The 19337-nt window shown below is 36.8% G+C and overlaps 6 protein-coding genes and 1 long non-coding RNA gene across 14 annotated transcripts; 4 read left to right on the forward strand and 3 right to left on the reverse strand.

Annotated features, from left to right (window-relative positions):
- The first annotated feature begins 11 nt into the window (after window positions 1-11).
- Window positions 12-1521, forward strand: LOC108844911 (protein DUF642 L-GALACTONO-1,4-LACTONE-RESPONSIVE GENE 2). The gene is made up of 3 exons (XM_018618197.2): window positions 12-188; window positions 316-831; window positions 941-1521. The coding sequence occupies exons 1-3, from the start codon at window positions 128-130 to the stop codon at window positions 1519-1521; spliced, it is 1158 nt and encodes a 385-aa protein (XP_018473699.2). The 5' UTR covers window positions 12-127.
- Window positions 1522-1543: 22 nt separating this feature from the next.
- On the reverse strand, window positions 1544-3253 carry LOC108844916 (uncharacterized). The gene is made up of 4 exons (XM_018618202.2): window positions 3065-3253; window positions 2644-2708; window positions 2234-2432; window positions 1544-2107 (listed from the first exon to the last, which is right to left on the reverse strand). The coding sequence occupies exons 1-4, from the start codon at window positions 3197-3199 to the stop codon at window positions 1712-1714; spliced, it is 795 nt and encodes a 264-aa protein (XP_018473704.2). The 5' UTR covers window positions 3200-3253; the 3' UTR covers window positions 1544-1711.
- A 1365-nt stretch (window positions 3254-4618) lies between these two features.
- LOC108844900 (protein NUCLEAR FUSION DEFECTIVE 4) lies at window positions 4619-7496 on the reverse strand. Its single transcript, XM_018618185.2, has 3 exons — window positions 7011-7496; window positions 5579-6510; window positions 4619-5267 (listed from the first exon to the last, which is right to left on the reverse strand). The coding sequence occupies exons 1-3, from the start codon at window positions 7347-7349 to the stop codon at window positions 4799-4801; spliced, it is 1740 nt and encodes a 579-aa protein (XP_018473687.2). The 5' UTR covers window positions 7350-7496; the 3' UTR covers window positions 4619-4798.
- A 2632-nt stretch (window positions 7497-10128) lies between these two features.
- LOC108844929 (uncharacterized) lies at window positions 10129-10820 on the forward strand. Its single transcript, XM_018618214.2, has one exon. It carries the CDS (start codon window positions 10421-10423, stop codon window positions 10631-10633), a length of 213 nt encoding a protein of 70 aa, XP_018473716.2. The 5' UTR covers window positions 10129-10420; the 3' UTR covers window positions 10634-10820.
- A 2600-nt stretch (window positions 10821-13420) lies between these two features.
- LOC108844928 (uncharacterized) lies at window positions 13421-14431 on the forward strand. The gene is made up of 2 exons (XM_018618213.2): window positions 13421-13700; window positions 14151-14431. The coding sequence occupies exons 1-2, from the start codon at window positions 13549-13551 to the stop codon at window positions 14224-14226; spliced, it is 228 nt and encodes a 75-aa protein (XP_018473715.2). The 5' UTR covers window positions 13421-13548; the 3' UTR covers window positions 14227-14431.
- Window positions 14432-14922: 491 nt separating this feature from the next.
- On the reverse strand, window positions 14923-16965 carry LOC108844912 (protein LAZY 1). The gene is made up of 5 exons (XM_018618198.2): window positions 16883-16965; window positions 16742-16811; window positions 15653-16401; window positions 15360-15582; window positions 14923-15170 (listed from the first exon to the last, which is right to left on the reverse strand). The coding sequence occupies exons 1-5, from the start codon at window positions 16886-16888 to the stop codon at window positions 15151-15153; spliced, it is 1068 nt and encodes a 355-aa protein (XP_018473700.1). The 5' UTR covers window positions 16889-16965; the 3' UTR covers window positions 14923-15150.
- On the forward strand, window positions 16307-19040 carry LOC108844909 (uncharacterized). Of its 8 annotated transcripts, none has more exons than XR_008943451.1 (5): window positions 16307-16432; window positions 16508-16557; window positions 16711-16832; window positions 16996-17175; window positions 17653-19040. It is a non-coding gene; the product is annotated as an uncharacterized LOC108844909 (long non-coding RNA). The 8 variants fall into 8 exon arrangements; XR_008943448.1 differs by having other exon boundaries at window positions 16399-16557; window positions 17653-17791; window positions 18427-19040; XR_008943447.1 differs by having other exon boundaries at window positions 16399-16557; window positions 17653-17791; window positions 18500-19040.
- Window positions 19041-19337: the final 297 nt, after the last annotated feature.

Genomic DNA, 19337 nt, shown 5'->3' on the forward strand with positions numbered 1-19337 from the left:
AAATGGTCAACTGTATGCTTAGCACATGTTACAGCATATGATTATTCGTATGTTTTGAATAATTTACCAAGAAACAAATCATTTGATCCAAGAAGCGTTGACATTCCAAAGTTTTCTCTGAAGCAAAATGGCGATTTGGTTTCAGAGAATCTTCCTGTTGCTTCTCGTTTCTAGTTGCGCATCTTCAGGTACATTGGAAACCTCAAATGCTTAAGCACTGTGCCTTATTTACATTTCTACAGGATCTAGTTGTTGCATACATGTCGTTAATTAATGTCCTTGTATGTGATTAGCTGAGTTTGTACATATATGCAGATTTTCTTGAAAATTCGAACTTCGAATCTCCACCATTAAATCTGTCTTCAAATGCAAGCTCTAGTGCCTTCGTGTTGCTGGATCAGAACACTACACTCCCTGGATGGACATTCCAAGGAACAGTACAATATGTTACTTCACCTGACCTTCCTGATTCTGGACACGCGGTTCAGCTCGGTGAAGATGGCCAGATCAATCAAACATTCATTGCCAAAGGTGATGATTTGAACTACATCCTCACATTTGCACTGATCCCCGGAGGCCAGAACTGTTCCGTCTCTGCTGGTCTCAGTGTCTCGGGACCAGACAGCAATTCTGTTTTTTCTTACATGCATAATTACAGCAAGGTCTCATGGCAGAGCTACAGTCATAACTTGGGTAAATGGGGGAATGGTGAGCCTATCAACCTCGTTCTTGAAAGCCAGGCGATAGATGCTGATACAAACTCCACATGTTGGCCTATTGTTGATACATTGCTCATCAAGACTGTTGGTGTAACACTAGATCAAGACAGTGGTTAGTACTTCTCCTTGTTTGTTCTGTTTTCTCAAGTCATCAAATCAGAGACTGCTGTAGCTGAATTAATATTTGCATAGATTCATTGATTCTGATTTTGTTGGTGTAGGTAATCTCTTAACCAATGGTGGATTTGAATCTGGACCGGGTTTCTTACCCAACTCAACCGAGGGAGTTCTGATTGACGCAGTACCAAGTCTGATCCAGTCAGCATTAACGCAGTGGTCTATCATAGGAACAGTCAGATACATAGACTCGGACCACTTCCATGTCCCAGAAGGCAAAGCTGCGGTAGAAATTCTGGCTGACACAGCTCCATCGGGCATACAGACAGCAACAAGAGACACAAGTGAAGGTTACAGATACAACCTCACATTTACATTAGGAGATGCCAACGATGCATGCGTAGGACATTTCATTGTCGGCGTTCAAGCTGGATCAGCAGCTCAAAACTTCACACTGGAGAGCAATGGGACTGGCTCTGGTGAGAAGTTTGGGTTAGTGTTTGAAGCAGACAAAGATGCAGCACAGATAAGTTTCACCAGCTACTCGGTTACAATAACAAAAGAGGATGTTCTTTGTGGACCTGTGATTGATGAAGTGATCGTACATCCTCTTGGTGGAAAAGCCTCGTTAAAACCTACATGGTTGCTTCTTATTTTCGCTCTGTTGTATGTTGCAGTTCTCTGATTGAATCTGTTTGGGAGAGAGATTATAAACACATCTTTTATGCAAGGAGTGTAAACACATTGATTTATATCGTTTGGTACTCAAATGCATTCTTCATAGACTCGATCGTTAACAATGTTAGTAGAGAAAGATAAATTTTTCTTCACCATCTTGCATAAGCTGCAAACTAGGAGGAACCATAAGACCATGGTTAAGTCTTTGGCCCGGGTGTAGACGAAGAGTTGGTCGATTTTTCCCTATGAACAGAGCGTGGAACAAAGGTCAGCCCACGACCATGGCGTCTCCCGAAGCTGACATTCGAAGGAGTTGTGTCTGAGGTGGTGAGCGTGGACAGTGCTGAGACGAGACCGTCAAGGTTGGCTTTGTCTTCCACTTCCATGGCGTCCGAAGAAGCATCTTCCTTGTCTTCTTCGTGTTTCAGCTTTGGTACACGTTGCCTCTGAAGTTTCTCTCTTCGCTTCTTAGAGAGTTGGGTCCTCTTGAAGAATTCGAACGTCATTGGGAACTTGTGTTTGTCAACTAAGTGACGATGCCTGGCTTTGTAGTTCTTGAACTTCAATCCACACCCTTCCACGAGGCATTCGTACTGCAAATTATGTTAAAAAGGGTTAAAGAGATATAACACAATGACATGATAGATATCACAATAACTACATTTTGACCTCTGCTTCAAAACGCTATTTATAATTGCACAAAGAGATAAGAGTGTTACCATGTCATAGCCCCGAGCAACTTTAGCTTGAAAGAAAGAGTCATGTGCTTCAGAAATGTGTATACTTAGCAAGCGAGAAGTAGGGTAGACCCTTGAGCATACTGAACAAGCCGCAGTGTGCCGTGCCTTGTAGTGATCTTCGAAATTATCCAGAGATTTCAGACGCTCAGGGCAGCCAACAATGGGACACGAGATTCTTCTGCTCAAAACAATGAAAAGCTCATGACCATTGTGTAGAACTGTAAAACCAAATTTCGAACTGAAACTAGTCTCTACATAAACTTGATCAATGACAAAATAAACATTGCTCTATATATCACTGCTCAAATTCTTTACATTACTAAAACGATAAACAATCACAGTCAACGAGCTCACCAGTGAAATATAATAGTAACAAAAAAAAAAAATACCTGGTTTCAGTATCCACTATAATCTGCAGATTGTTGATTTCATCTTCTGTTAAGTCCAATGCCACCTGCATATATATACTAATTAAAATTCTCCTTATGACTCAACTCTTGCGAATCATATGTTATTTTCGTACATGTAGAAACAATCTACAAAATAATACTTAGACAATGGTTGGTGATGATTCATCATATATATTTTTCAAAAATCGAATCAATGAAATGAAATCCAATATAATAATCTCGGCCTAACCGCTTCGATTGCAGCCAGACTAATAACGAGTAACATCATCCATCAATCAATGAGTACACGATATGCTAGTAAGGACTCTTTGATTAGAAAATGGATCATGCAAAGAGTATAAATGACCTAAGAGCAGAAGATATCGAGAGAGATTCAGATTTTGACAGAAGAAGGAAGTACCTGTTTAGCGAGTAGTTCGCGCTCGACATTTCCGGAGGCGAAGAAAGGAGAATCGGGAGGAAACCTTCGTCGGAGAGGATTCCAGTAAGGGAAGCCTAACTCGCCTGCCGCGTCTACGGCCATCTCCATTGCCATGAGATCGCCTCCGTAAGCTCAAAAATATTCAAACTAATTTCGTTTTTCGTCGCACTAACTCTCGGCTCCGGTTTATAACTGGATCCTTCCCAGAGTGGTTATAGTATCCATTTATTTTTCGGCCCAACATAGGCCCAATTTTCTAGAAAGATCAATACTTTTACCAATTGAGAAAGTTTATGTCCAATTATTATTATTTTTTATTTAAAGATAAAATTAACTAGAATAGATTTTGATTAAGATCTATTACAAATATTATTATAAACAAAAAACATAAATATGACTATAAATAAAAAAAATAGATATGAAAATTAAATTTCTAGAAAAAATTATAAAACAAAAAACATATTTGCTCTATGAGAATCTAGTGTAGTAGTTAATTTTACTACTTGAATGACTTTAGTAGTGTTTTCTTCACTTGAGCTAAGATTCGAAGGGAGTGCTCTGCTTTCTAACTAATTATGAACAAGTGTTAGAAAACATAACACATTCTCGAATTTTTATATATGTTTTACCATATTAAAGTGTCATACATAATCCAAAATGGAACGTGTTATATTTCACTTGTAAAGCTATTTCTCAGGATCACTCAGATTCCAAAAGAAAAAGAAAAAAAATACTTTTATTGTTATGAGATATTTCTTTAAACAAAAAGATATTTCTGTAAAGCTATTTCTTTAGCTGAGTTAACTTCTGTAAACAAAAAGATATTTCTGTAAATCTACACATAGATTTTGCCGCGGATATGAATCCAAAAACGTACAAAGCAATAAACAAAATCGACACAAAACAAAAACACCTGTATCGGAAAGACAAAACCAAAGAATAAAGAAGCTGATCATGATCATACATAGATATAAAACAAATGGCCAAAAAAGGTAATTAGTACAGTTGTCATCTCTCGACGCTTCACAATTATAAACTCCGTTTGCCTGTTCCTTGCCGAAAGCCCGCACCCGAATTCCTCTTTTATTAGACTCGGATCAGGGACTTACCTTCCCTCACGCAGCCTAAGTGATACAACCAGAGTGGTAAGAATCTCTGTTCGCATGTTTTCGTTTCCGAAAGCCCAACATCACTGTTTCTATTAGACTCGGATCAGGGACTTGTTGGCTCACCCAACAATCCCGCACGCAGCCTAAGAGAAACAGTGTTACTGAAGTGCAGGCTTACGGCTTAGAACAGGCTTGGGAATCCCGTGTAACTGTACCAATTACCTTTAGAGCCTCCACTAGGATGATAAGCTTGCGTTACTAAGCTCGGCGACTGAACTATTGTTTTCTTAGCTATATATGAAACTCTATTATTTCTCCTTCTTCCAATGTGGGAGGACGAATATAAAGTTGGTTAAATTTTTGGAAATAAAAAAATAGGCCCATCTCATAATATATATAATCAACTTTGTAAAGAATCTCAATATTTTCCTCAATTTATTTATTTTTATTTATTTAAAAAGGAAATCAACAAACAAAAATTGACACCAACAACAAAAATCGACACAGAATAAAAACATCTGTATCAGCAAAGACCAAACCAAAGAATAAAGAAGCTAAGAGCATGATCATACAATACGTAGATACAAAACAAATGAACAGATCATTAGGTGCGAGTCTTGCCATAGAGATGAGTGTAAACAGGTTTGGTACGACGCACCAGAATCAAACTCAAGATGCAAGCGACGATGCAGAAACCAGACATTATGAGTGACGTCAAGAAGTAGCATATGTAACCATCGCATTTAAGAACGTCATCCGGATTAAAAACGGACCCGTGCGCTTGTCTCTCTGCTTCCATGTCGTATATAGTGCTTGCAATCATACCAGAGAAGACCAGGGACCCAGCCGGATTGGCTAGAGTCAAGAAGTTGTACAAAGCTCCAAAGTTTTTCAGACCAAAGAGCTCAGAGGCAGTAGCTGGTACAATAGCCCAGTGAGCACCGTACCCTAGTCCTATCAAGAGTGTGCCAATGTACATTGCTCCAGGCCATCCAAACGCAAAGAAGACGTTTCCTATCGCCATTACCACCTGAGCCACTGCTAATGCTACTGGCCTTGGGTACGCGTAGTCTCTGCACATCATGCAACTCAATATCAGAAACAGAATGATAGTAGATAGAATGTATGGAAGATATTTTAAATATTTTTTCTAGTTTATTATTTATTAATGGGATTTATTAATAGTATAATTACTTTTATTATCTTAGGATTTTATGCTCTTTTATATATACCCTTTGTTTAAGTTTATAATTTGATTAACAAAAATCAAAATGCTTCTTTTAATTATTTGTTTATAATTTAAAGATTAAACAAATATTTTTTTTCAGATCAGTGATTCTATCCTGAAGCTTCAGCTATATGAAATAATCAGCTCACAACAAACCTGACAACGAGCTCAGAGAAATAACCGCCGGAGATACGTCCAAGGAAGTTCCAAATACTAATCATAGACACAAACACATGAGTGTTGTTATAACCAAGAGACTGACTCATCTGACCAAGATTGTCAATCACAGTCAAGCCGGAACCACCACCGAGGAGCAGGGAGGTGAAAATCAACCAGAAGTCTGCCTTCACTAGTGCCTGCGTGAGAGTAAAATCTTCACCTCTGTGTGGGCCTCTACGTCCCTTCACCCGGATAGCTCCTTTAGCAGCTGCCTGCATCAGCTGTGCTTGCAACTGAGCAATCCTCTTATGCCTCTCTGAAGCAGGAAGCGAGTCCACATCGCTAGGCTTCTCATCTTCCACTTCGCTCAAGATCAAGTCAGGTGTCTGCGTTCCCGGTTCTTGGTCTTCCCGTTTAGGGACGAGAGGCTCTTCCACCGTATCAACAGGACCGTTTGAGTCCATGAAGAAACTCGTCACGATCGGTACCAGGACCGGTACAAGGAGAATGACAAACAAGACAATGGTGAAAATGGTGACGATGTTGTGGCTAACAACGACGAGATCTTCAATAAGCATAACGGCCATGAGATAGGCAGCGAGGAGAATGCAGACACCGTAGATGAAAATGAAGCTGGCTCCATCCGTGGGACGGATCTGCCTGTGACCACCAACGGGTCTGATGAAAAACATCAGAGAAACAGCAACAACCGCAGGGGCAACAGCAACCATCAAAATGATGGAAGCAGGGTCAGGAGAGTGGATCATTGTATATATCTGAGAGAGTATCGCACCGCCTAGTCCAGCAAAACCCTTGAGGATGCCCACCACTGGACCTCTGCTCTTGGGGAAGTTATGAACACCAGAGACTAATGACCCGGTGTTGAAGTAGGTTTCTCCATTGTTCCCAACGAATATGAGAAGGCACATCTGAAAAAACAAGAGAGAGGTAAGTGTCAGCAGAACAGAATATACTAATTCTCAGACATTTTCTAACACTTATCCCACTATACCAACCAAGCTACTATAACAACAAGAAAAACAATGTTCAAGAAATAGCTAGATCTTTTAAGCTTTTTATATATATTTTACATTTATATTGATTCGTTTTATATATATTTTACATTTATATAAAATACTTTAGTTTTAAGGTTTAATTATAAAAGTTATTTCGATGAATTATCAAAATTAAATATTTCAAACAAAAAAAATAAACAATTTTGTGAAATTATAGTAATATTATTATTTAATTTAACAGATTTAAACTAATTTAATAACACTAATATTAACTGATCTAAATCAGTTTAAACTGATTTGAATCTGTAGAAATTTGTTTTAATTAGAAAGTTACCGCCCATAAAAGCATATACTCTTTGCAAGATTCTCCTACACAGTAATATTAAGTCTCAAACTCTTTATCCTGTACTTACAGCCCATATCGGAAGAACCGGAGCTCGGCGGGTGACGACAAGCCAAACCCATCCGTAACCGACGAGGTTCTGAACAGCGCCGACGAGAAGAGAAACCCAGAGAGGGAAATTCTCGGAGAGAGACCCGGCTATGAAGCCGACACTGTCTCCGAGATCCTTGGCGACTCCGAGCCTAGCAAGCTCCTTCTGGTTGTAGTTAAGAGAGCTTTTGATGACGGGAGAGATGCTACCGAACAAGTAACCGTTGCCAGCGCAAGACTGTATCCACATGGCGGCAACGAAGACAAGCCATCTGTTGTTTATGAATGATGCGAACTTTTCTCGCGTTGTTGACGCCATTGATGAAGAATCAGAGATCAAAAGTACGATCGGTGAAGTATTGTTGTCTGAGAATAATTTTTCTAAAAAAGTTTTTCTTTTTTCTTTCTTTTGGGGTATATGTTTTTGTCTGTCTGTCTTTTTTTTTTTGGACAACTGTCTGTCTGTCTTTTAGATATGGTTTTAAATCCCTTTATAGTCTTAAATTTAAAAAGACAAGAAGACAGTGACGGGTAGATACTGTAATAGGGTGATTAAGTTTCTTGATCTACATTAAATAAGATGATTAGAACATATTAGATCTATTGTTGATAAGGGAGACGTGTACAACTTGTAAAACAAAAGGGTCGATGATAATCATGAGCACTCAATGTAGAATTGCTGTGTGATTGGTCATTGTAATTTCTTCAATGCCACTGGCCTACTTCCCCAGTCTTTTAAAGAAACTTTGATATCTCTTGTCTGTCTTTACTGGACCAGGATTTGATTAATACTAGTATATTTATGTTTTACAATTTTTAATTTATTTTTGTTGAGCAAATATAATATTTAATTTAAAATTATAAATAACGACTAGCGTATGATTTGAGTAATTTGAATAATAAAAGTGAACATTAGTGGATGCTTGAAAAGTAATTACCTTAAAGTCACTGTCAGTACCAATAAGTTGAATTGAATCTTATCACAATTGTTTCTTTTTTTGCTGGCTGAGATTAGTTGAGACAAGAAACGAGATAAATGTGAGAAAATATGAAAGGTTCTATACTCCTTTTTCTTCTTTCTATACTCCTATTTTTCAATGAGCTTATCATAATCTGCTGAAATTTTACACGGATTATCATTATTATAACAGTCAGAAGTAAATTAATGCATAATGGTGTCATGACTCGTGTCCTTATCAATTTAAAGATCAACTATCATTTCTAACCTACTTTCTTACTGAAAATGCTTACTATTGTTTGATTATAACTAGATACTTTGTGATCCACGGAGCTGTTATTGTGGCTTAGTTTTTTTTTTTTGACTTAACTTCATATTAAATTGCATAAGAAAAGAAAATGATTACAAGCCCACAGCTAGTGTATTTTGAGCTCAGCCTAGCCCATTCAGTTTTTACCCAAATCAAACATCACAACATCATAATAATGAAAAAAAAAAAAAAAAAAAAAAAAAAAAAAAAAAAACCAAGGGCCAGTTAAAGAAAAAAGAGGAAACAGAGAGTCGCTGCCGATCAAACGCCATTGTCGATGATTGCGAGGGAGACAGTGTAACTTCATTGAAGCCACTGCTGCATCATCCTTGAAGAAAGTCGCGGGTTACTGGTTCTGTAGCTGAGGATTCGGTCACGGACCTGGCGATCAATCAACCTGATGAGACCATCGACAGACCGGTAAACATTGCGGTGGAGCCTGCTATTCCGTTCCTGCCAAATCCAGTAGATGCAACACTGCCAGGTCAGTAATATAAGTCGTCCCCTCCAGTTTCTGCTGTTGTATTGCTGCAACTGATTTGTAACATCTGTCCATTGTTGCTCAGGGTTCAGACCACATCGAATCGCTAAGGAAGACCACAGACTCCATGAGAAGGAGCAGTTGAATAGTAGGTGATCTCGAGACTCAGAGGCGGCGTTACAGAGTAAACAACTAGGCGATATTTGCAATCCCCATCGTAATAGCCTGTCTCGGGTTGGACAACGGTTAAGGATGAAAAGCCAGCACAGGAAGGAGTGTTTTGGAATCCCTCCCACTGTCCAGACTATATTCTCCCAAGGGACAGCAGCTCCATGTACAGTTAGGTACCTATACATCTGTCCCGTAGAGTAGACCGATGAAACCGTTCCTTCCACCTCCCACTCATAGTGATCTTCCTCTGTTGACAATGCTAGGGTTGTGAGATATATATGTAGCTGCAGTTGTTTTTCCGATCGAGGATGAGGCAGGAGCCAGCGATCATTTCGGAAGAGAGAAGACACAGTTGCATCCCCTCTTATCCCAAGTGTGAAGTTTGAGTCGTTGGCAAGGAACCTCTGTAACGAGCCGAAAGGTGACCAATTATCTGTCCAAAATCTCACTGAGTTTCCATTCCCAATCCTGAGCTTAATGAAATCATATACTTCTCCTCTCAGCTTTATTGTGGCTTAGTTAAGATTCAATCCATCCCCTATGTTGTAAAAGAAATTTGTATACATATATGATGTCTATACACAACTTGCATGCATGTCCTTTTCAATTGATTTATCTGAAGGCAACTTGCATGCATGCATGCCTTTCTTTGCAACTAGCACGAGGCTGTTTCTTCTTTCGCATTAACTCAAGTGATGTATATGATTGGTTTACGTGTTTATAGATTTTCTTGTCAAGGTTATTATTGCATTTGTAAATCAATAATACGGTGAAGAGTCGTTTTCCCGAGTTCTCATATGAGATAAATATATAAAAAGCTGTAGAGTAGACCAACATGCAATAAAAAACATGCGTTTAATATGCTAGCGGCTTGACTAGGATATGGATAAGTTACAAAAAATTATGTGGACAAGAATTTATTTTATCATCTTTGTTTTTTGGCACATAATGTCGTCTCCTAAATATTTGAACAACTTATCCATTTGATAACTTATTCAAATAAGTCAGGGATGACCGCTATTTTTATAGAAATTTACCTTCATTGATAAAGACAGAAACTCAATTCTCAAAGGCCAAATGTCTCTTACAACAAAAGAAAAAGAGGCCAAGTGACTCTTCTAATAAAAGTTACAAACCAGAAAAAAACAAGAGATGCTACATATACCTACTATATCGAATCAGATTCTTAGCATAACCAACACTCAATACATAGTGTGACAATATTATAATACATATATAGTTTTGATACGATCGAGTAGCTAGGAATCGTTCTTTTCTTCACCTCGCAACCTTCTAATGTCCTCCGGTTCAAGCCACTGTTTCATCAAGATCTCAATCTTGATTCAAGCATTCTATAAAGTGGCATTTATGGGTGTATTTAGAAATACATCCACTAGCTACATCTCGCACATTTAACTCGTAGTTTCACATACGCACCAACTTGGTACGTTGTTTCTAGACATCGAGACGATGGCGCTGAATTGGGGACCAGTGTTAATGTCGGTGATTCTGTTCATCGTATTGACCCCAGGAGTATTGTTTCAGCTTCCGGGGAAGACCAAAGTGGTTGAATTTGGCGGGTTTCAGACAAGCGGCGCAGCCATTGTCATACACACTCTCATCTTCTTTGCATGTATCACTGTCTCCCTTATCGCTCTTCATATCCACATATACGCTGCCTAAAGTAATTTAACATTGCACCGTCCCTCATCGGTTGCTGCATCCTTAATTACTTCCAATACTCATTTTGTAATTGTTTTTTTCTGGTATTCAATTTTCTTTTTTGTTATTGTTTTTGATCAACTGTGATTCCTGATCCCCATTTTAAGTACTTGTACTAGAATAATTATAAGATTTGCGTTTCCTTATTGTTTCGTTATTACCCTATATATAATCTATTCTATTAATTCTTCAACATGTCCAATTGATAAACATTTGGTCCAATTATATTGTTAACATTTTACTAATTAGCTACCTTTAGTCACATTTTAATACAGCTATTACGTGATTTTCAGTTATTATAATAACTTTCCTTTACTTCCTATAATCTAGGGGGCCATTACTCTTTTTCTTTTGAACATTAACTTTCATAAATTACTCTAATTTATACTGAATTAAATTAACATCTATTCTATTATACATGAACAAAAAAAAAATACAACCGTAAACTGTTTTTTCTTTCGTAAATTGTACGACCATTGTTCCACTAAAACAAATATTAAAACTACATTTAAAACAAATAACATCTATTTTGTAACTAAAATATAATTTATTTTAGCTATACAATATATTTTCGAATAATCAATATTGACAATATCATTTTATTATTTTCAAAAAGGTATATATTTAAAGGCACATTTTAAATTTCAAATTATGTCAATTCCTTTCAGAATTGTTTAAACAACCACATACAAAAACAACTAAAATAAATGATTTACATTTTAGACTCAAGCACTGTGATATAACTTTTAAATAGGTATTTTCAAATCAAAACTATAAATGATTAAAAAATTTCAAAATCTATTCTATTAATTCTGCAGTTTGCCCTATTGATAAAGGTTCAGTCCAACTAATTTTTTTTAACGATCTATACTTAAAAATACTAACTTCATCAAATTATATATCGTGGCTGTAACCACCACTCCAACTACATAATAATCGGTTTTCTTTAGAAAATATGAGGCTTTGACTTTTTTATTCAAAGCACACGTGAATGTAGAAAAGAAAATAGGATCATGGGCCTTGATTTACAATACTCATTTTCAATTCAGTTACAAATTATAATGTGTAATATTTTTTGTTTGGTATAATATTACGTGTGTAATAATAATGTTTTATATCATAATATATAAAATCATCTCATGAAACGTTAATGAAAAACATATAATATTTTTATTTAATTACTATTTGATTACTAAATAAAATTATAACTATAGTTTATTATTTATATAAAAAATTAATAACTATTAATACTATTAAAGTTGAAGTATGTTCTATTGATATTAGATGAGTCCCATTAAAATAAATATTATTACTATATGTAATTGCTTATGCGTGTGTATATATAACTGTTTCTATCCATGCTGTTGTGATCTTCAAAACCGTTTTTGTGTTCGAAAAAAGTACGGCCGGCTCTACGTGTGAGTTAGGTCTTCCGCATGTTCTTTAATACATTTTGCGCTCTAATTCACACGTCAACTACTTTCTTCATTTTTGTTTGTAAATTTAATCAACTAAAAGTTATTTATTTTTAAAATATTTGAAGCCTAAAAATTCTGTTCTTTTAAGGATGGATCATAAATTTGGTCCAGCTATTTGACAAATCGATTTGCGGGTACGGGTTATGAATATTTTATGTGGAGTGAGTGTAGGTTGGTGAGTTTTGGATCGCGACTATCCGTCAACCCGCAAAGTATTTAAAAAATAAAAAGTTAAAAAGTAAATATCTTTTTTAGAAATACAGGAATTTGAAAATAATAATTTAAAATTTAAATCATGTATAATTTTTTTATTATAAATATATTTTTATAATAACTAAATTAAATAATAATTTTTAAAATATATATATTACCCGCAAATAACCACAAAATTAAATGGAGCGGGTTCGGGTACAAAATTATTTGTTTGCGGGTTTTGCGGATCAGATTTTTTTACCGAAAAATTGAAAATTCACGGGTTGACGGGTCAGTGGGGCGAATTCGACCTGCAACCCAGCTTTAACCGTGCATATACCAGATCAATTTTTTAAATTGCTATTATTTAATAAATATATTTTGATTAAGATTTATACACAAATATGATTACAAAAAATATAAATATACTAAAAAAACAAAAATATCAAAAAGTTAAATTTAAAACAAAAAATATACCCGCCCTTTTAAGGGCGGGTCAAAATCTAGTGATATCACTTAATTTTTTATATATGAACACATCACTTCATGCGTGGACGGGTGTACTATATTCCTTTTTCTAAATTATGAATACGGATACAGTAACAGTAGTATAGTTTTAGTAATATTGTTGAAAACTAATTAGAAAAAGTATAATATTAAGATGTCCTATAAAATATCATCGACTTTACAACTTGACATTAAGAGTATGAAAACAACATGCGAGTATATATATGCAGATGATGATACCTTCAAGAAGCAACATATGTTAATTAATTAATATCTCTCCCCCCATTAACTTGCACTCAATAAGAACTAGGTATCGTCACGTCAAATGTAGTACAGCTTATCAAGTTGTTGTGTTTGTTATTTTTGAATTCAACGTTACTATTTTCACTAATACAGCTTCATCAAGTTCAAACTGTAAATAACTACACGCCACTACATTAGTCTTTATTCAACTCCGGAGCTATTTGGGCTTTTACAATCTTAAAGGGCCCATATAATTAAAAAAAGAGACGGCCCATAGAAAAGGGGACACCAGAACAGTGAGTGGAAGGAATCACGATGAACGAGCGAACCACCTGCCTTGGTTGCTTCCTCCAAGTAAAAACATAAACCCTCTTTTAAATCCCTAAAGCTTCCTTCCACCCGGAAACAGTGCTATCTGAGAATCTGATCTTAACGGATTCGTTAATCGAAAAAACAATGGGTTTGACGAACTTCATACTTACGGTGGCAGGAGTAAGCGCCGTGGTGATGCTACTGAGGAGCGACGTCAAGCAATCTGCCACCGTCTTCAAGCGTAACATCAAGCACATCCGCCACTGGCTCGAAGAAGAAACTCCCGCCGCCTCCAAGTTAGTCCTCTCTCTCTCTCTCTCTCTCTCTCTCTCTCGAGTATGATTCCTCTTGATCTCCTTTTCACCGAAGGTGTTGGTTGAGAGAGATTCTGATTATGTAATTTTGGATTATTTTCCTCAGCTAGCTTAGTTACTTGGTGATATTTATGATCCTGTGTCGGTATCATTTGATTGTAATCACCATCCGCAGCTGCTAGTTTTGAAGTAATCTTTGATCGAATTTGTATCCAAGTTTTCCGACTAGAGAGATACTTGACGATCAATTCAAATTAACTTCTGAGATTTAGTCACTTGAGGAGCTGAGAAAATATTAGAAAATATCAATTATGTAATGACTTGTTGGCAGTGGTTTAGGTGTGCATAAGAGAGGAGTGTGTTTAATCAATGCCTGGTATTAGCGATAAATCCATGTGTGTTTTACTGATGAGTATGATGCAATTTTTTCAGGGCAGCGCAGTCCATAAAACCAAAGGAGATTGAAACCAAGGTTCCGGGGAAGGACATCCCTAAAGAGAAGGATTAGTGTGTGTGCTTTGTTGTATACACGACGGGGTTTTTTTTTAGTTAAGAGTTGGAGTTATGACTTTGGTTTCAACACCATTGTCTGCTTAACTATTGTAGCTGTGAATCTTTTACAGTTTTTTTTTGTTTGTTTACTGTATCGTCTTACCTCTTAAACGTTTGAGCACTCTTGGAAGTGAAACATAATAATACTATAACATTATATCTCTCGTTTTTCAAGTATTTAGTTTTGACCCTTTTTTAATTGACAACAGTTTGAGATCTCGTAAAAGTCATGGATCCTATCTTTCCCTTTAACATTAAGTCATTAACTGCTACTGCTTTTCTCCTCTCTCGCTTTTTGTGTAAAGCCTTTCTGCAGAGAGTCAGCAGCCTTGGTTTGACCTGTGGGGAGAATGAAATCAGGTGGTGTTCTTCTTGCAGAACGTCCACCCTCAATATTCACTATTGCCGAAGGATACATACCAGGTTTGGCTCGGGTTCTTTACCCAAGGCTTAAGTTTATTATTGCCTGAAGTTTTAAGATAGCTGCTCTGTCTTTTACGGTAGACTATCTAAGTTCTTTTGTATAGGAGATAATGACATGTTACGGGCTTATCAGTTGGTAGAATATCTAAGTTATTTTGTATAGGAGATAATGACATATCACGGCTTAGCAGTTGAGAGATAACTAATGTCTCCTCTTATGGGATTTGAATAAATGGTAACAATAGTCTTTTATTTTAAAATTTAGCACTCCAATCTATAGATATGAGATATCTTGCTGCATTTATAACACCATGTAAATATTTATTATTACATCGAGGGGCTTGATGAACATTCCCGCTAAGTCTTCAACACATTTTACTTAAATCATACCACATATGTATGAAATGACATAGTACACTCACACTTCTTGATTTGCGTTTTTGTTCCGATGCCCTTTCTACAGCTCCAACACGAAGTCTGCAAAAGCAATTATGGATTATTATCTTGCTCGGCCACACACAAGCAGAAACTAGTGGATGCCTAAATGCCAATGTATCAAAAAGTTGTTTTACGAATAAAGATCCTACATATTCTTTAAAAAATCCAGATTCACATTCTTTCTTTGAAATAAATGTATCAACTAATTGTGTATGGTGGTGCACTTACAGTCTTCGTCTGTTTTGATCCAGTGTCCGATTTTAGCTGAATCGGAACTTCCTAGCTCATACTGGATCCATGGTTTACTTCCCTCGTTACAGGGGTTCACCTTCTCGGACATTAATCCAGTACAATTTGCTTGGCTGTGTTTTGGATCTGTCATGCTGCTGTGTATTTCGCTTTCCATGATGGAGTCTTCTGGATATACTTTCCTATGAAAAACTTGTGCCATCTGCACGCACAATAATTTTTTTGTTAGAAGCAAACTTGGTAATTAGGTGTATATTTCAAATGAACAGCACCTTTTGGAATTTCTTCTTTGTGGAAGGTACTTCAGTTTTACCACTGTCAGGGATCCTGGAGGATGGATGTAACTTTTTCAGTACCTTCTTCACAAGATGTTTTGCAGACTTGTGGGTTGAACTGGTTTGCTTCTTTTTCTCCACACATTTGTTTTCTGAATATTTATCTTGCATCTCTGTTGCCTGGAACAGTTCTCCAAGTGATGCCCGTTCCTTCTTCCCTGCAATCTTGGTTTCAGATAATTCGATTAGAGAACCAAAAAGATACTCTTGGAGTGGGAACTTCATCGGCTGATTATCTTCTTCAGCATCTGGTCCCTCAGCAGCCTCAATGGTGGATGCAATAGTGTTAGTGTCGCTGTTCCTTCCTGATGGTCGGTTATTTCCTTCTTTGGCTTCAGCCTCAAGGAACTTCTCCAGTTCATGGCTAATGCGCTTTAGATCATTCTCTGTCACTTCTGCGTTATCTGTTGACAGGTCCCCAGATGACATGCCAAATGTCGGTGTTGCTGGTGCATCCAGATATGTTTCTCCACCAAGGGTTCCAATGGCAAGAAATCCATCAAAAAAGTCACTGTTTCTCTCATCCTTGATGTCTGTAGTTTCCTTGGGTCCTGCAAAGGAGTTTTCCTGGAACCGATTAAGCTGCTTGGTTATTCCAGTACTGTATCTGGGGCCAGCACATGCTGCGGGGTAAACATCGTTGCTATCAAGGGATGGATGAGATGAAAGGGAGAAACGGCTGTTACCTGTGAAGAAAGAAATGTTTTGTTTAGAAAAGTATGAACAGTACTGATGCTTGTAAAAATATGCATTTGCGCAGGAGAAGGGTAAATATTGAGTTTGTTGCAACAGGCAGGTGGAGGCATGACATTAACATACTCGCTATCGACAGCCAAGACAAAGTTAAGCTTTTATATCATGTCAGCAGTTTAATTTTCTACCAACGGTGTTAAAGTTGTGAGACAATCATTAGGCCTTAAGTGCCTGCTAAGTCCTACTGCCATTCTTCTAGAATTTCAACACGCTAACAAGTTTTATTCCCACATATTTGACAGGAAAAGAAGCATATTGAGTAAGAGAAGTTACCCGTTGTAGCATCTTTCAATAGCTCTTTGCTATTCTCCGGGAACTTATGATGATGAATCCAGCCCCAAAACTGCCAGAAAAATAAGCATTGGTAAGTGTTGGCTACAAGTTAGTTGATATATTCGTAACTACAGAATGTACCTTCATTTTCTCGTTACCACACAGTACTAATGGAGAAAGTGACTTTATAGAGAACCTTCAAAGCCCTTCATATAGCAATGAATTAGTTGCTAAGAGTGTCACTAAACTTTTAGGTTGATGACAGTGGAGACCAACACCAAGAAAGCTACAAAACTTTGGTTGGCCATTCTCTTTCAAGTTCACATCAAGAACAAGTTGGAGGGCCATTACAGTCATAAGCCTACTGTTGTGGTTACATGACACGCACATTTATTGGAGTAGCTATCCGTAATTAAAATCACCAGTCACCTCGGGTATTACTATTTGATCTTGATTTTAATTTCTATATCATAAAACGTTGTAAATTTTATCCGGCGTTCATGAACCATTGATATTAAACAAACTAGTCATTTTACATACGATATACATATATAGTTGATGCAAAATGGATATTGCTATGGCATTGTTTTGTGTAGCCATAAACAATCCAACAATCTCGTGTACGCCAGAAGGGAGTATGTGTTCTGTTTGAAATTTAGTTACATTACCAATAGTGAATGGATGGTACAAACTGACTCTGTGTCAGTTATAGAAGAACTGTAAACATTGTTTTTTACACTGGTGCTGCTTTCCATAGAGAGATTAATTGATTTATTATCTGAAAGAATAATCAATGCTGGCTCCTTGGTCATTTACAGAGTGATTGACAATGCATTATGTTGAAATAATTTCCAATCAAAAGAGTACTGTTTAGTTTTGCTTTTGTTGACTTGGCTGTTTCTGACAAGAAGAAAAGGCAGATAGATGATGACCAGAAAAGTAAAGAAAGAGTGCTTTCTCCAGGAAGCATATGGAAAGCTCCGTGACAAAACAACAACGAATGCTTTCGTACAAGTTGATTCAGACAAGTGAAGCTGTCAGCGACATCAGGTACTGTAGTTTTGCTTTAATGTCTTGTTGCATTATAATATCACAATTCGTAGTTTAATGGGTTTATTCTCCTCAATTAAATTATCATAAGTTGTTGCGGTAGATCAAGTAAGAACTTGCTAGAAACTAGACTGTGAACCTAGGCGCATGTGTGAAACACCGTAGACAAGACAATGCAGATTAGGTTAGATTAGATCATAATTGATTTGATTAGATTAGCGTGAACGAAGACAAATAGACAATGATGAGGAAAATTATAAATGGGAAAGCAAAGGTGGTTAATTAGGATGAAAATGAGAAAGGAAGAATCTGGGGGTGAAACAAAGGAACAAGGGACAAAGGAACAAACAGAAGTAGTTAGTATTGAGTATGGGACCAAGAGAGAAGCGGTGCACTTTTGTTCCAGATTAAAGCAAACATACAAATGCTAAATTTTGCAATTTAGAGTCACTTCCATTGCTCCCACACGCATTATCTTATGTTATATATCTTAGAATTTGATCTACTTGTGTCAAATTCACGTGGACATTCTTCTTTGTCAATGTCCTTTTCATGTTCCTCAATCACATCTTCTTCTTATGGTATTTATCCAACGTTTTCACTTTTCTTATTATATCACATGGTATTATTCCTAGGTAGATATCATTTAGAAATTAAAGGGACTTAATGTGAAGCAACTACAGATGTTTTAACCTGTTATTGGGCCAGATGATGAAGATCAAGATGGGATGGGCTAGAGTGAGTTTGACTGTTAACTAATGGACTAGCTTATTCAAAATGGCGAGTGAACAATTAAGTCTTCTAGTGCGTTTATTATTATCTTAAGTCAAGTTTCTGGCCGATTCTTTTGGTGTGTGTGTGTGTGGGTAGGCCATTTTGGTGAGGCGTCGCAACTGGTGTGTAAGCGAGAACATTTAGAACACATACGTGGACATGTAGCGTTACTAGAATGCGTGGCTGATCCAAAAGAGGTTGGAATGGATCAAGGAGATATCGCCATCTCTTGTTTATGCCATTTCTTCTAACATGTTCGGAGTCTTTCTGTTCATCATCTGATCCTGATTCCATGTTCTTGAGCACACATAATTAGATTCCCCAAGATTGTGTTTCCCTTTATTCTTTTTAGATACTATACCTCTATGATGTAACCGAGTTCTATGGGTGAATCAGTGTATAAGTTACAGCTACTTACAAGTCGTTTATTGTCTACGTAAGGATTATACAATGAATATAATGTTTTTCTTAGCTATATGTTAATTCTGATATATATATATATATATATATAAATTCTGAAAGTTGGATTATATAAAGGATTCCTAAAATAGAGTGGTAATATGAAAATCTAGCGGCCAAATTGTGTAAGGTATTTGGGGTTTTGGGTCTTTATTTTGTTCTGTCGGTAGCCTTTTGAACTAATCCTCTTCCTTGTGTCTAAAGGAAAGTTTTTTTTTTTTTTTTATCTCCTAGGTTCTTCTGTTTTAATTCGAATCCTGTTCCTTGAGGGTTTCTGTTCTCTTTTTCATCTCCTGGGTTCTTCTATCGTAAT

The sequence above is a fragment of the Raphanus sativus genome, chromosome 3, assembly GCF_000801105.2.
Source record: "Raphanus sativus cultivar WK10039 chromosome 3, ASM80110v3, whole genome shotgun sequence".
Lineage (NCBI taxonomy): Eukaryota > Viridiplantae > Streptophyta > Magnoliopsida > Brassicales > Brassicaceae > Raphanus > Raphanus sativus.